At 39.3% G+C, this 14,584-nt stretch overlaps 1 protein-coding gene across 5 annotated transcripts in view; it reads right to left on the reverse strand.

The window, feature by feature from the left end:
• TUT7 (terminal uridylyl transferase 7) overlaps positions 1 to 14,584 on the reverse strand; it is a 335,549-nt gene that overhangs the window by 52,990 nt on the left and 267,975 nt on the right. For 2 of the 5 annotated variants that reach the window (XM_032164445.2, XM_058445252.1), the window contains exons 1-6: positions 11,508 to 12,275; positions 10,727 to 11,277; positions 4,336 to 4,517; positions 3,706 to 3,822; positions 3,014 to 3,191; positions 1,098 to 1,186 (exon numbers count right to left, since the gene is read on the reverse strand). In XM_032164445.2, the coding sequence (XP_032020336.1) occupies positions 1,098 to 1,186; positions 3,014 to 3,191; positions 3,706 to 3,822; positions 4,336 to 4,517; positions 10,727 to 11,246 (1,086 nt within the window). In that variant the 5' untranslated portion in view covers positions 11,247 to 11,277; positions 11,508 to 12,275. Of the gene's footprint in view, positions 1 to 1,097; positions 1,187 to 3,013; positions 3,192 to 3,705; positions 3,823 to 4,335; positions 4,518 to 10,726; positions 11,278 to 11,507; positions 12,276 to 12,331; positions 12,515 to 14,584 lie in introns of those variants that run through there. The other 3 variants (XM_058445251.1, XM_032164444.2, XM_058445253.1) reach the window with 3 other exon arrangements.

Here is a 14,584-nt window from a genome sequence, read left to right on the forward strand (position 1 = left end):
TGGGATGAGTGAATATTTGCTAAATGAATTAATGACACCAGATCAAAATAACTGCTATGGCTGGTAAATCACTGATCAGAATTTGAGGGTAAAAAAACAGTCTATTGGGTAGCTTACCAGGTAGCTACAGCACTCAGGTATAACAAGACGTAAGAGGTTGTAAAATAGAACCTCTGGGGCCCCAGAATCTGGATATTTTTTGAGAGAGGTGGGGCTGGCCAGCCTGTTCATGAACTCCTGGGCTCAAGTAACCCTCCAACCTCAGCCTCCCGAGTAGCTGGGATTAGAGAGTGAAGCCACTGCACCCAGCTCAGAATATGGATTTTTAACAAGCAACCCAAGTAACTGCAAACACATAATCTATAAACAGGCCTGTGGGAACTACCAGCAGAGAAATGGATAATCTCCTAAAGTGCCTTTCGGTTTTTTTCTTTTTTTTAAGAGATAGGGTCTCACTACATTGCCCAGGCTGGAATGCAGTGGCAATTCTCAAGTGCAGTCACAGCTAACTACAGCTTTGAACTCCTGGGCTCGTGATCCTCCCGCCTCAACCTCCTGAGTAGCTGGGACTACAGAACTGTGCTGTGTCCAGCTACACTCCAGTTTTAAAATTCTAACTCATCAACATACTTTTAAATCATGTTTAAACCAGAAATCCAGGCTAGGTGTGATTCTTTAAAAGCCTAATTATTTTAACAAAATAGGTATACAAAAAGAGGAAACTCCAGAGACAATTAAGCTTTCAGATCATAAATGTTTAAATATCTACACTGTTTAAAATCTGAATTCCCTTTCTGCCACTGGAAAGTTGATTTTATCAAGAAAATTTACTCTTTTTAAGTAACAGAACCTAAACACCCCCATCAGGTGCACATGGTTGAAAAACCAGTGTTGGATGTATAAAAGATCTATAGACTAAAATAAGTATGAAAATTTAAAAAAAAAAAAAAAAAAGCTCTGAAACTGAAGGCAAGCGGATGCTGTCATTACACTTAAAATATCTTTGAATATCTAAAATATATTCATAGACAGTTTACATTTGTAAGAAAGAATTTCCATACCACTCTGAAAGTGCCAGCATTTCATTTTGTACTTACAATGGCTGGAAACTGGATGTCAATGTTTACATCCGAATTTTTGAAACCCAATCTGCTACAGGATGACCCATATAATCTTAGGGAACAATCTAATAAATAAATAAATAAATAAAAGTAATAAATACAGTAGAATTTCTCAAAACTTATAACAAAACACTGCTATTTCAGAAACAGAACCATCAATTAAAATTACACACAAAAGCAAACTTGTATTCAAGACTAGCATAAACAAAGGATAGAAATAGGTGGCTTTTTGCTCTTCACTTAATTTAACAGGGAAGGCTGCATCAACTATGATTTAGCTTAACAGCCACTCTTCATGTCAGTTGTAAAACGTCAAACTGCTACATTATCATGTATTTTATGAAGAAAACACTATTATCTAAATATCACATTTTATGAAAAAAATATTTAAAATATTTTTTTAAATGTGCCAGTTGAAAAAGAATGCCTTTGTTTAAATTTATAAACCTGATAATATATTCAAGAGCTAATGCAAACGTTTCTTTTCACCTTTTAGAATGCACCCATTGGTGTAATTTACTATAAGGAGGTTTTAGTAAAACAATAATAAAAATAATCTTCTGACATATTTAATATGAATTTCTCATTACATTATGAACAAAAAGCATTTGCTGTAACAAAATCCCTATAAACTTTTGAAAAATAATTACAATATCACTGATATAATTTAAAACGCTAGGCAGCAGACACTTCACTCTTCAGAGGAAGACGTGTGTGTATATGTGTACTATCTATATTATATCATTTATTTTCAATGTTTTACTATGATGCCAAAATAGTATCCTTTCTCATCAGGGGTTGGTTTTCTTGTTTGTTTAAGGTTTGCTAAAATTCAAGTGATTTCTTTGGGTTTTAGCAGTTTTCCACAACAAAGTACATTCATTTTTACATGAAATTTTACAGTAAAAATCATCAAAATTACAATTGACTTTTCAGGAAATACCTGTATAGTAAAATGAGATTATTTTCCCTTATTCTTATGAAAGTATATATGTTACAAATACTATATGTATGATCTTTCAGTAGAACAAACAGTTTTAAGATTTATAAGGTGACAAATATAAATAATGATTCCAACCCTAGCTGTGGATCAGAATCACTTGTCGAGCTTTGTAAAAATAGTTGTCCATGGCTTCACAGATAATTCTGATGCACAGCAAGAATTGAGAATGATGAAGCTATTCCAACCATCTACCTAAACAGGAATGGCCAGTGGGGGTTGGGGGATGATGTGGGGTGGGGTTTGTTGCTATCAAGGATTGATGGCAGTTGTGTCAGGCATTGAACATACCTGACCTTAAATTTTCATAGTAATACACTCCAAATAGTTGTCCCCCCTCCCCATCATGCCAAAGTTCTGAAGTTAAAAACAGGCAGAAGACAGACAGAACTTGCAAAATCAATTCAACAGTGCACAAAAACCAATACAAATTTCTTAAAACTAGTTTTCAAAGTTCATTTTAGATGCTGCAATTCTTTTAAGTACAGTTAAATAAAACCTTTTTTTTTTTTTTTTTGACATGAATAACCTGAAAATAACTTCAGGATACTTCTCTTGATTTTAACTCAAAATATGGTGTCAATTTAGATGAGCAGAAAGGCAAACAAATATATATACAAGAGTCCCATAGTGCCCCAATAATGCAGGGCATTCAACTTAAAGTTCACACACAGGGTAAAATTTATAATGGAAACAGGTTTATAATGGCAATGCATATGAAAGTCCTTGTTACCTTAGGGAAAGCCAGGGAAAACAAAAAACAAAAAAATAGAAAACACAAGAGCTTCATGCCGTGGTAAATAAATTTTTATTTGGTGAAAATTACTATTGGTAGGAGAAATGAATGAGGTACTTTTAGGTAGTTAAATAGAAAAACAAATCTAGAAAATACCTGGTAACTTGTGTTGGAACACATTTTCCATGATACGTTTAATTTCTAGCCTCTGTTCCAAGTTCTCATTGTGTAAGCCAAATTCCTGTACCACTTTGTCAATGGCAATGCCAACTGCATTTATCTGAGAGGGTGTTGGTGGGGGTAACGTAGTGAGCAACTCTTCCTCTTGCTTCTCCTTTTAAGATCAAATGTTGAGATTAAAAATGACTTACACATAGTTTTTACCTTCTACCATTCATGAAGACAACACCCTATAGAGTTTTCTTTTTCTTAGCCCTCCCTTCTCATCTTAGCTGTGTTAGTTTTCATCCTATCAAACATATACATACTTCCTTATGCACATAATGTGGATCAGTGATAACAGAGGATAGGCAGGCATAAGGAGAAAGTGTAAGGAAAGAATATTAAAAACAGCACTTACAAACACTGTTTGCTTTAATACTAGTATAAGGACATATACCTGGGTCCTATCAATGACTTCATATATCCTGATGCTGCCCTTAAGGAAATTCACAAGATTAACCAGTAAAATACATCTGACCAGTATTATGTATTTTGGCTCAAATATATTCAATAAATAAAGCAGTAAAGTTATCAATATCATAGCCTTAAGGAGAAGAAAGCCACAAAGATGACAAGTAATAACAACTGACAAGTAAGCAGACTTGTTTGGGTTACATTCAATTTACCTTAATGTTTTTCTTGTGCCTCTTCTCCTTGATATGCTTATGAGCAAATGCAATGGATTCAATTAAAACATCACAGAGTCTGCAGGTGTACTTTGCTGTAGGGTAGTTTCGTGGTCTCTATAATTTGAAGAGATTTATTTAGAGAGAGACGTAAGTAAAACCAAACATTCAGATAAACAAAATCAGCCAGGAAATGATTTCCCCTTCAATTTCTTTTCTCTAAAGAGACAGGAGTCTCACTATGTTGCCCAGGCTGGAGTGAACTGGCTATTCATGGATACCATTATAGCATACTATAGCCCCAAACTCCTGAGCTCAAGCAATCCTCTTGCATCAACCTCACAAGTAATTGGGGCTACAGGCATGCCACTATGCCTGGCTTCTTCTTCACTTTTAAAATTGCTACTGTTATTGTTCCCTTTATCACTACCCTAACAGTCATTTTAAGTATAATAGCAATGACTCCTAATCCTATTAAATCACACTGGACATCACTTTTAACTTGTAGTGCTTAAATACTGATAACCAAAGTAGGGTATCTAACTGATCAGAGCATGTATACTCAATTAATAAGAAAATTTAGGCCAAAACCAGGATTCTAACCAACAAATATATATATAAGGATGTTACCCTTTTTAGCCTGTCAATGCAGTCTCTCTTCAGTCTCTCCTCAGCCTGCTGTAAGCCTAGTAGCTCCTTCGTTGAAAGCACAGACTCATCGATCACAGGGCCTTCCAAGTCTCCATCCTGCTCATTTTCCTCATTTCTAGTCTTCCGTGGCTTCCTAGGTCTGGACCTCTGCTTCTTGTTTTCTTAAGGTGGGGGAAAAATATTATTGGCAATATTAAATAATGCCACTCCTGAGTAAAAAGCAGACCTTACATATGTATTAAATCATGTGAGAGAATAAATCACATCTGAATGCAGAGCAGAAGGAAAGGTAGCTGTCCCATGGACAAAATGCTTTAATACTGTATTCAGTGAGCACATCACCTGCAGACATTAATCCATAGAAATAATCTTTTTGGAAAATTTAAAAGAATTCTACTTCAATCATATAATTTGATTTTTATTATCTCTTCCTGGTATACTGCTGAGCATAGTAAAGCAACAGAAAAATTATACTCTGAAGGCAAGTATACCTATAATTCTATTATATTAAAATATTACAATACATATTGTAAATATATCTTACATATTCTATATCTGTAAGTACACCTGTTATTCTCATTAAAACCATCCACATTTGCTTTCATCTTCTATAAGTGAACAATCTCAATAAGGCAAAATGGACAATGTATCCCTAGACAACTCAGAAATCAACTATATCCTCATCTGGAGTGAAAAATCAATCATTTAGTTGCAAATTTAGCCATCAATAACACCTAAGCCGGGTCTCTCCATTAATATGAAGAAGTCCAAGCCAAAATTTTATTTACTAAGGACAACTATCTCTCATTTTACCTTTACTTTCATTTTAGCTTCTTTGAATGGCCTGTACACTGAGCATATTTCAAAGGAAAAAAACAACTGGCAATTGAAACAAAAGTTATCTCTAAGTACATTTGTTTATAAACTCTGCTATTAGTTCTATAATCCTTATAATGAATAAAAATCATCCTGTTCCTTTTTAAAACTTACAACTTTTCAACTTGTTAAAGTGATTGTGGGATTAAACGATAAAAAATTGTTTTAGATAGCTTTGATAACATATCGAGTTTTAGAAAATGAAACTATTAGTAACACATTAGTGCTTGGAAACATAAACCTACTGAAATGCCCTACATGAAGTAATTCCTCCATCAAGTTTTCAGAGGAACTCATTACTACTAGTATGGCAATTACAATGAACTGGCTGGCCGAAAAGGAAATATAGGACCTCTAATTTTATAAAAAGCTTGCTGAGAGTGCTAAAGGATAGGCAGCAAGCATTGTGCTAAAACTACCTGAGATGACTATCACAAAATTCTGCAAACACCTTCCATAATATGAGAAAATTAAAAAATTAAAAAAATTAAAGTGTTGGAAAAGTAGTTTTAAAAAATCAATCAAAATACACTGAACAAATAAAATACTAAAAGGGAAGTTGTCATTTCAACAGAAAATCAGGCTACCTTGCGCTACCTTAATACTTCCTTTTTAATACTCCCCCTACTCCCAATTAAATTATCATAATCTTTTAAGGCCAGTATTTCTGGTCTGAACAATTTTTTTTTTTTCAGATAAGCACTTCTTTTACTCAGAGATGTATCCATTCTCATTTAGTTTGCTTATCATTATAAACATTATCGAAAAAAACTGCCATCTAACTTCAGTGTTTATTACAGGTTTCTTAGGCAAAAACTCATTACAAATTTAAAATAATAGCAATACCCTTTAGAAAAGCCCCTATTAGTTCACAAGCCAGTAAGTGATAGGGAACCGAATTCCTTTTTTAAACTCTTCCTCTCTTCTGGTCACAAAGGCTTCTCCATATAACTACATTTGCTGTCATTTTCTAGAAAGAGTAACTTCTCTCTTCCTCCAAAGACCTCAATCAACTCCTACTGCTTTTATACAGAAGTGGATGGCTGCAGAAATTCTGTCAGATAACAGCAGCTACCACGATGGTGTATCTTATGCAACAGATGTAAAGCACTTTATATGTACTGCCTTATTTAATCCCTATAGCAATCCTGCTAATACTAATATTGTCCCCATTGTACAGATGGGGACAATGCTAATCCAAGAGAATAACTTCTCCAAGAACACATGGCTAAATCAAAGTAAAGGGATTGAAAATATAGATTAAAATATGGATGGGGCCAAGTGCAGTGGGTCATGCCTGTAATTCCCAGCACTTCGGGAGGCTGAGGTGGGAGGACTGCTTGAGCTCAGGAGTTCAAGACCAGCCTGGGCAACATAGTGAGATGTCATCTCTAGCAAAAATGAAAAAAATCAGCCAGGCAAGATGACTCACTCCTGTGGTCCCAGCTACTCGGGAGGCTGAGACGGAAGGACTGCTTAAGCCCAGGATGTGAGGCTGTGGTGAGTCATGATTGCACCATTGCACTCCAGCCTGGGTGACAGAGTGAGACTCTGTCTAAAAAACAAACAAACAAAATAAGGATGAAGTCCTGAAATTCAGCCTTCTAACTAACAACATAAAAACTGGAAAGAAATTACTAAAATCCCTTCTTGGAACATACTCATTCACATCTAGAGTGGACTAGCACTGAAAGGCAATATAACCTTCTAAACCTACTTTCACAGGCATGCATGGTAAAAACTGTCAAAATCTCACCGGAGGGACTCTTGGAGGGTAAAGCTAGGTACTGATGAAAAATTCTCGGCCAGGCATGGCAGCTCATGCCTGTAATCCCAGCACTTTGGGAGGCCGAGGCAGGCGGATCACCTGAGGTCGGGAGTTCGAGACCATCCTGGCCAACATGGTGAAACCCCGTCTCTACTAAAAATACAAAAATTAGCTGGGCGTGGTGGCAGGCAACTGTAATCCCAGCTACTCCGGAGGCTGAGGCAGGAGAATTGCTTGAACTCGGGAGGCAGAGGATGCAGTGAGCCGAGATCATGCCATTGCACTCCAGCCTGGGCGACAAGAGTGAAACTCCATCTCAACAAGAAAAATTCTCACAATTACTTGGAGGAAGACTACCTGGCTTACCTCAGATTTATTGTAATAAGAGTTCTCTATATTGGCATTCCAAGTTTCCCATATTTTATTTGCATATGGTTCACAAAGGACGTGTATTTGAGTGGATGCTTTCCAGCTAAGATCATTAATGGCAATGTCCCAAATACATTAAACTGGCAATCTAGGACATTTGAGGGCTAAAGTAGGGGCAGTAATGTAGAGCTGAAAAAAACAGAAGGTAGTACCGTATTTGGGCAGAAAAAAAAGCAACTCTACCATAATTTCCATTATATCTTCTCACACTGTTGAATAACACCCTTCCTTATTAAGACACAATTTTGATAAAGAAATTTCGATCTCTTTAATGAGATCCTTTTTAGTTTATACTTTCAGTTGAATCTCTCTAAACTAAATAATGTTATACCAAAGCTTAATGCTTCCTATATGAAGATTTTCAAGGGATAGAAACTGAATAATTCTTTACTTAATAACTGTGAAAGCATATACCTGTACGTCATACAGTGAAAACATGCAAACTTTTGAATTACCTCCAATAAAAAGATAGCAAAATGCATTTCCTATTCAAATACATTTAAAAGCAACTTCTTTAGTTGCTTTTATAAGAATACACATAAAATAAGAAAACATATAAAAGTTTTTGTGGTCAGCAAATGGTTCCTTTTAATGTCTAGTTGCAAATTTTTGATCTATAAACTTTCTTTTTAAAATGCTTTTCAGCCAGGTGCAGTGGCTCATACCTGTAATCCCAACACTTTGGGAGGTCAAGGCAGGTGGATCATGAGGTCAGGAGATCGAGACAACCCCTGGCCAACATGCTGAAAGCCCGACTCTACTAAAAATACAAAAATTAGCTGGGTGTGGTGGCACGTGCCTGTAGTCCCAGCCACTCAGGAGGCTGAGGCAGGAGAATTGCTAGAACCTGGGAGGTGGAGGTTGCAGTGAGACAAGATCGCACCACTGCACTCCAGCCTGGGCTACAGAGTGAGACTCCGTCTCAAAAATAAGAATAATAATAATAAAATAAAATGGTTTTCAAGATCAATTTCTACAAGACTGACTATAGGTAACAAAATTAAATACCCACATCACACCTGGACAGTAATACAGAAACACTTAAATATACACAATTTTTAATAAAGAAAAACACAAATCAAAAGCCCAGAAATTATCAAGAAATATTCGGCTCCGCCGTCAGGATTTCAGGTCCAGCGAGGCTGAGTTAATGGCCAGAGTAGCAGAGTCCCCAATTTTAGTTCTACTTCCTCATTTATCGCTCTGCATAAACAGGTCTGTGGAAATTTAACCTCTCTGAGCTGCAGTTGCCTGATTTGTAAAACTGTGATTCCATTTTTGATATATTACAACAGAGTGCTGCATCAGATAATTCCTTAAGCTATTTCTAGCTTAAAGATTTAAGTTTTATGTCTCCCTACTACTTAACGCCTCTATAACACTTCATTCTGTTTCTGCTACTTGATATTGGTATATATTCTTAATTTTCAAATTTAAAAATATGAGAGCCAGGCGCGGTAGTTCACGCCTGTAATACCAGCACTTTGGGAAGCCGAGGCAGGTGGATCACTTGAGGTCAGGAGTTCAAGACCAGCCTGGCCAACAGGGAGAAACCCTATCTCTACTAAAAAACAGAAAAATTAGCTGGGCATGGTGGCATGCACCTGTAGTCCAGCTACTCGGGAGGCTGAGACATGAGACTTGCTTGATCCTGGGAGGCAGAGGCCACAGTGAGAGGAGGTCGCATCACTGCACTCCAGCCTTGGTGACACAGCGAGACTGTCTCAAAAAAAAAAAAAAAATATATATATATATATCAGGCCAAATGCGGTCGCTCACGCCTGTAATCCCAGCACTTTGGGAGGCCAAGGTGGGTGGATAACTGGAGGTTAGGAGTTCGAGACCAGTCTGGCCAACATGGTGAAACCCTGTCTCTATTAAAAATACAAAAATTAGCCTGGTGTGGTGGCATGTGCCTGTAGTCCCAGCTACTCTGGGGGATGAGACAGGAGAATCGCTTGAACCCAGGAGGCAGAGGTTGCAGTGAGCCAAGATCGCACCACTGTACTCCAGCCTGGGTGACAGACCGAGACTCCGTCTCAAAAAATAAAATAAAATAAAAAATAAATAAATAGATCTGACAACTAGAAGTATCTGTGAAAAAAGAAAAAACTATCAAATAACACATTTCCCCCCATTTAATATTAATAAGTGCTTGAGACTTTCATTTTTATCCTAAGACCTTGTAAAGATAAAAGACGATCTTTTTGCTTTTAAGTATTCTATACACATAGGACACAAATTCAAAAACCTTATAGGTAACCTGTGTATGAACTGGCCACTGTGAGACAACATGAAGAGAAAAGGCATCGGGTGATCTAGAAAGTGTCCATATTCCCCGAATGCATTTAAACTAAAAAAATTATTTAAAAGTGCTGGCCAGTTTGAAACACATTCTATATGACCACTAAAAAATGCTTTCAGTCACTAAACTTACTACAAGTCCATGTTTCCAACTACGATATTGTTTCATTTTTTCCATCCAATCTGTGACTTTATTTCATTTCAGTAAATATTGCCCATTAGATAAAAATAACCTTCCTGTTTGTAGAAATCATTGCCACATGGATAAAATCTACTTTTTACTTTTAGAAAAACATATTATCTCCTTATTATCCCTTTGGGGCAATTAACCAAGCATGTGAGGGCACTGAGAAATTAGTTTTGGTTTTACTGAAACCAAACAGCAAAGCTTGAATCTATTTCTGACTTTCTAAACTTGTTTCTCAACCTGTTTGTCATGATCCCTTTTGAAAAACAAAGATCTCAGATTATCCATCTCGGGACACTGACACTACACCCAAAAGATGTATCTCTTGTGGCAGGAGATATACGCAGTGTATACTGTGTTTTTACATCAACAAATACGGTTTTTTTTTTTAAAAAAAAAGCTTTACATTCTGTCATTTATATTATGAACACATTAATAATTCAAATACAAAATTATAATCATAATTTTGAAAACACACAAACCACTGAGCAATTACGATATGGTCCCCTGGGGCATACAGCTACCCTCTTCAGTAAAAAACACGTTACAGAAAACATGTTTACTGAGGTAAAGTGAGCCTTGGGGCAAAGTAAACTTTTAAAGGGATCAACATGTGAAACGTGTTTTAGCTGCTTAAATATCATGATTACAATCCTTAAAATAATCACACTAAGTGACCGTTTCTTAAAACAGAAACTGTGAAAAACTGAAACTAAATTGCTGAAAATAACAAAATTCATTTGGATGAAAAAGAATAAAACATTGCTGACTCTGGGGTTGTGATCTGACAAGTTGGAAAACATTACCAGGACTTCCTGCTTCCATTTCTGACGTGGTTTCTAGGCTTGTTAGGTCTTTATGAAACAGTCGTCTTACAGTTCTGCAGCCTCTTGTGTCTTGCCACCTATAACCATCTTCATTTTCTTGAAAGGAGTCTTTTCTTTGTCGATTTATAACAGCAATTCTAGGTCCAGGTTTGAATTCTCTCCAGTTGTCTGAATTACCAGTATGTTCATCAGACAGCCATCTCTTACTCTGGTCTTTGTGGTTGTCATTCATCCAAGCGGGTTGACTGTAGATTGGGTTTTTAAATGCATATGGATTGCTGGAAACAGCACATGGTCCTTTTCTGGGGGTATTCCCATAGTTCCCTGGTGTTATCTTTTTTTTTTGAAGGCCCTTTTCCATTTTACTGCCATGGCCTTTAGCATGGTCATCTATTATTAAATAATCTTGTTGGGGGTGACCCCTTCTGAAGTCATCATCATCCATAGTCCCCCGGTCTTTAGTGCGCTTCACGAAATAAGGTTTTGCTGTATCTCCCATGGTCTTTGACTTCAATTTTCTTACTTTCCACCTGAAAGAAGGCATTTTGGGGAAATACCAAACTATATAACAAGATATCATACAAGTATACAAAATAACACATTTATCGTACAGATGCCCCAAAGCCTGTAAGAAAGAAACTTTCTCTATTTTTTTAAAATAAAAATTCTATCACATTCTTAATAATCAGTGCTTTACCCTCCCAACCTAGAGGTTCGGAGGCTTGGTCCTCTAATATTCTTCATGAAAATTAATACTTACTATTTAGCATGAAGATTAAATCTGTGAATAAGAGAAGCTCTATAGGTTCCAGAACCGTAGCATAGTAGAATATTACTCATATCAAGTATGGTCGGCTTTTCCCTCTGTAACAAAGCGTTTCTCTTCAAAGAAAACCTCATCCTAAGCCAATATTATTACTAAACTACCGAAACAGTCTTTTTTTTTTTTTTAAGTTGGCAATTACTCGTAAGTGTTATACACCGAAACTTTACGTGAACGGAGTACTACATCTCTCAACTCCAATTTTCCGTCCCTTCACCACCACTATTCTGGACAGACTGGCTTTGAGCGCTTAGGTTACCGAGGGGCTGGGCTTCCGACCAAGGTGCAGCTGTAATCAAAGGGGCTGGGTTTCCGATCAAAGGACAACTCCAGCTAACCTCCTCAATCCCCGTTCTCCAACCCCAAACAAGTTTGGTTTTGCCAGGAACAGCAATTCCCTGAGGAATGACACTCCTCTTCAATCCCCATCTGACCGCTCCACCACCGATCTGCCTTAGTTTCCACCCTTTTGAGCCCGACGTGGAGAAGGAGGAGGAGTCCCTGCACTCCTGGCCAAGAAGCCACCGTGGGGACCAGGAAGCAGGAAGTGACCTGCTGTCTCCATGGGGTTCCAGGGTTCCCCCGGCCGGCCAGGGGGCCAGAGCCGAGTGTCTTGACCCAAATCCCGTCTTCTGCGCCCGCAGTCTGACAAAAAGTGAAAACACGGACTCGAACCCGAGAGCTCAGCTTCTGCCGGCCTGGGGGTTCCTCGGTCACCCAAACTGGTGAGAGGAGGCCGGCGGGGGATGGAACCAACGTACCTCCGGGGCCAGGCCGGACTGCTAGTCTGGAGTCCAGGAAACCAACTGGAGAATCAGCCCGGAGGCGAGTCTGGCAGCGACGTTGGGAGAAGGCGCCCAGGAGCACTCACCGCCTTCGCCGCGGTCCCCAGCCTCTTCCTGTCCCGGCCGGGCTCCCTCTCCGTGTTTTCCTTCGGCCCCACTTCCGGCGCTCAGCGCTGTCTCATTGTGCGCGATTGGGAGCCGACTGTGCCCCCGCCCTAGCGCTCCGCCGCGCACACCGGAAACGTGCGATGCGCTCCGCCCAGCGGTGCCCCGCCCACGCTCCGACCCCGCCTCCCGCGCCTTGCCCCGCCTGGCCCCTCCTGTCCCGCGCACCAGCGCATTCCCTCCAGGTGTCGGGCCCCGGGTCTGGCCACCGGGCGCACCCGCGGGAGCGGGCTAATTACTGGCTTGCCGGATAGCCGGTTCGCCGGCGCGCAGCGGCCAGGCCCGAACTTCTTACCAGAGCGGCGCCTGCCCCTTCTCTCTCCCGGCTTCGACGCTCCTCGGGTTCCCCTCTCTGCTCGGGGCGCTAAATGCTTGGGAGAAGCGCAGGAGCCGAGACTTCTGCACCCGGAGAGGGACGCGGAGCCAGCGGTCGGGCAAAGCCGCATTCCCCGCGCTCGGGGCCTCGGCTTTGCCCCTGGGTGCTCCCCGGTTACTTCCAGGGGGAGTAAAGGCTCCGAGGCCTCGTAGCGCTCTTGGTGTTTTTCTGGTAATTCGTAGTGATTAATGTTTTGGTGAATTCTTAATTGCTGACCTCGTAGAAATGCCAGCATTTAAACATCCACTGCTCAGCCAGATCTCAAAGTGGTCAAGGAAAATGCTCTGCTTTTTTCTTAGGTTGTGTAAGGATTACTTTTACTTAAAACAAAAACAATAGCTTCTAAGTTTTAGCAAATATGAATAAAGCTGCTATAAACATTCAAAAAAAAAAAAACCCAGAAAAACAAAAACAAATCAGTACATTTCGAAGAATATGTGTAATGGCAAGGGATGACCAGAGAGCGTTACATTAGAATTTTTGAATTGAAGAATGCACACCTCGAACTGGGGGTTGCTTTTTCTTTCTTTCTTTACTGTATGAGCTTCCTTGCTGTTTGCAGTGTTCTAAATGCTTTGAAAAGCATCAAGCAACTAGTGAAATTAGGGAGCATTGGGAAAATCGACAGTTTTCATTTCTCTGCTTTTTTAAAGCATGTAAATTGAAAGCTATAAAGTCCTGTGGAGCAATGGTCTTAAAATAATAACACACAAAGTACTGGCTATGCCAGTAACTGTTTTGAAGGCTTTACAAATATTAACTCCTTTATTTTATATTTTTGTAGAGACAGGGGTCTCCTATGTTGCCCAGGCTGCTCTCCAATTCCTGACCTCAAGCTATCCTCCCACCTTGGCCTCCCAAAGTGTTGGGATTACAGGGGTGATCCACCATACCCAGCCTTAACTTCTTTAATCCTCACAACTTCATGAAGACTATATCATTATCCCACTTTTAAAGATGAGGACATTTAGCACTTGCAGTGAAGTAAACGGCACTGCTGCAATCCAAACCCTGAATATGAGGCTGTTATTAACCATGTGCCTATACTAAAAGTGATATAAAACACATTCCTACAACTTTTATATAATTCCTTACTTAGATATTTGGATTGTGAAAATACATGAGGATCAAACTGATAGTCTCTTCAACAGGCAGACAGTGGCCTTGAAAATATAGAGTCCAAAAGGGAGTGTGGTGATGCATGATTACATTAATTCTGAGACAGCAGCGTCACCACACCCCACCCAAACCAGTAATTCCTGTGCAAAAGAACTCGTTTAGAAATCTGCCTCCACCTAGAGTTCTAGAGTAGCAGCAGAGGATAGATATTTTTAAGGATTTTTTTTTTTTTTTTGAGATGGAGTGTCACTCTGTTGCCCAGGCTAGAGTGCAGTGGCATGATCTCCGCTGGCTGCAACCTTTGCCTCCACCTAGAGTTCTAGAGCAGCAGCAGAGGATACATCTTTCTAAGAATTTAATTTTTTTTTTTTTTGAGACAGAGTCTCACTGTGTTGCCCAGGCTGGAGTGCAGTGGTGCGATCTTGGCTTACTGCATCCTCTGCCTCCCAGGTTCAAGTGATTCTCCTGCCCCAGCCTCCCAAGGAGCTGGGATTGCAGACAGGCACCACTATGGCCGGTTAATTTTTGTATTTTTAGTAGAGACAGGGTTTCACCATGTTGGCCAGGCT

This window comes from Hylobates moloch, unplaced genomic scaffold, assembly GCF_009828535.3.
Source record: "Hylobates moloch isolate HMO894 unplaced genomic scaffold, HMol_V3 SCAFFOLD_10, whole genome shotgun sequence".
Lineage (NCBI taxonomy): Eukaryota > Metazoa > Chordata > Mammalia > Primates > Hylobatidae > Hylobates > Hylobates moloch.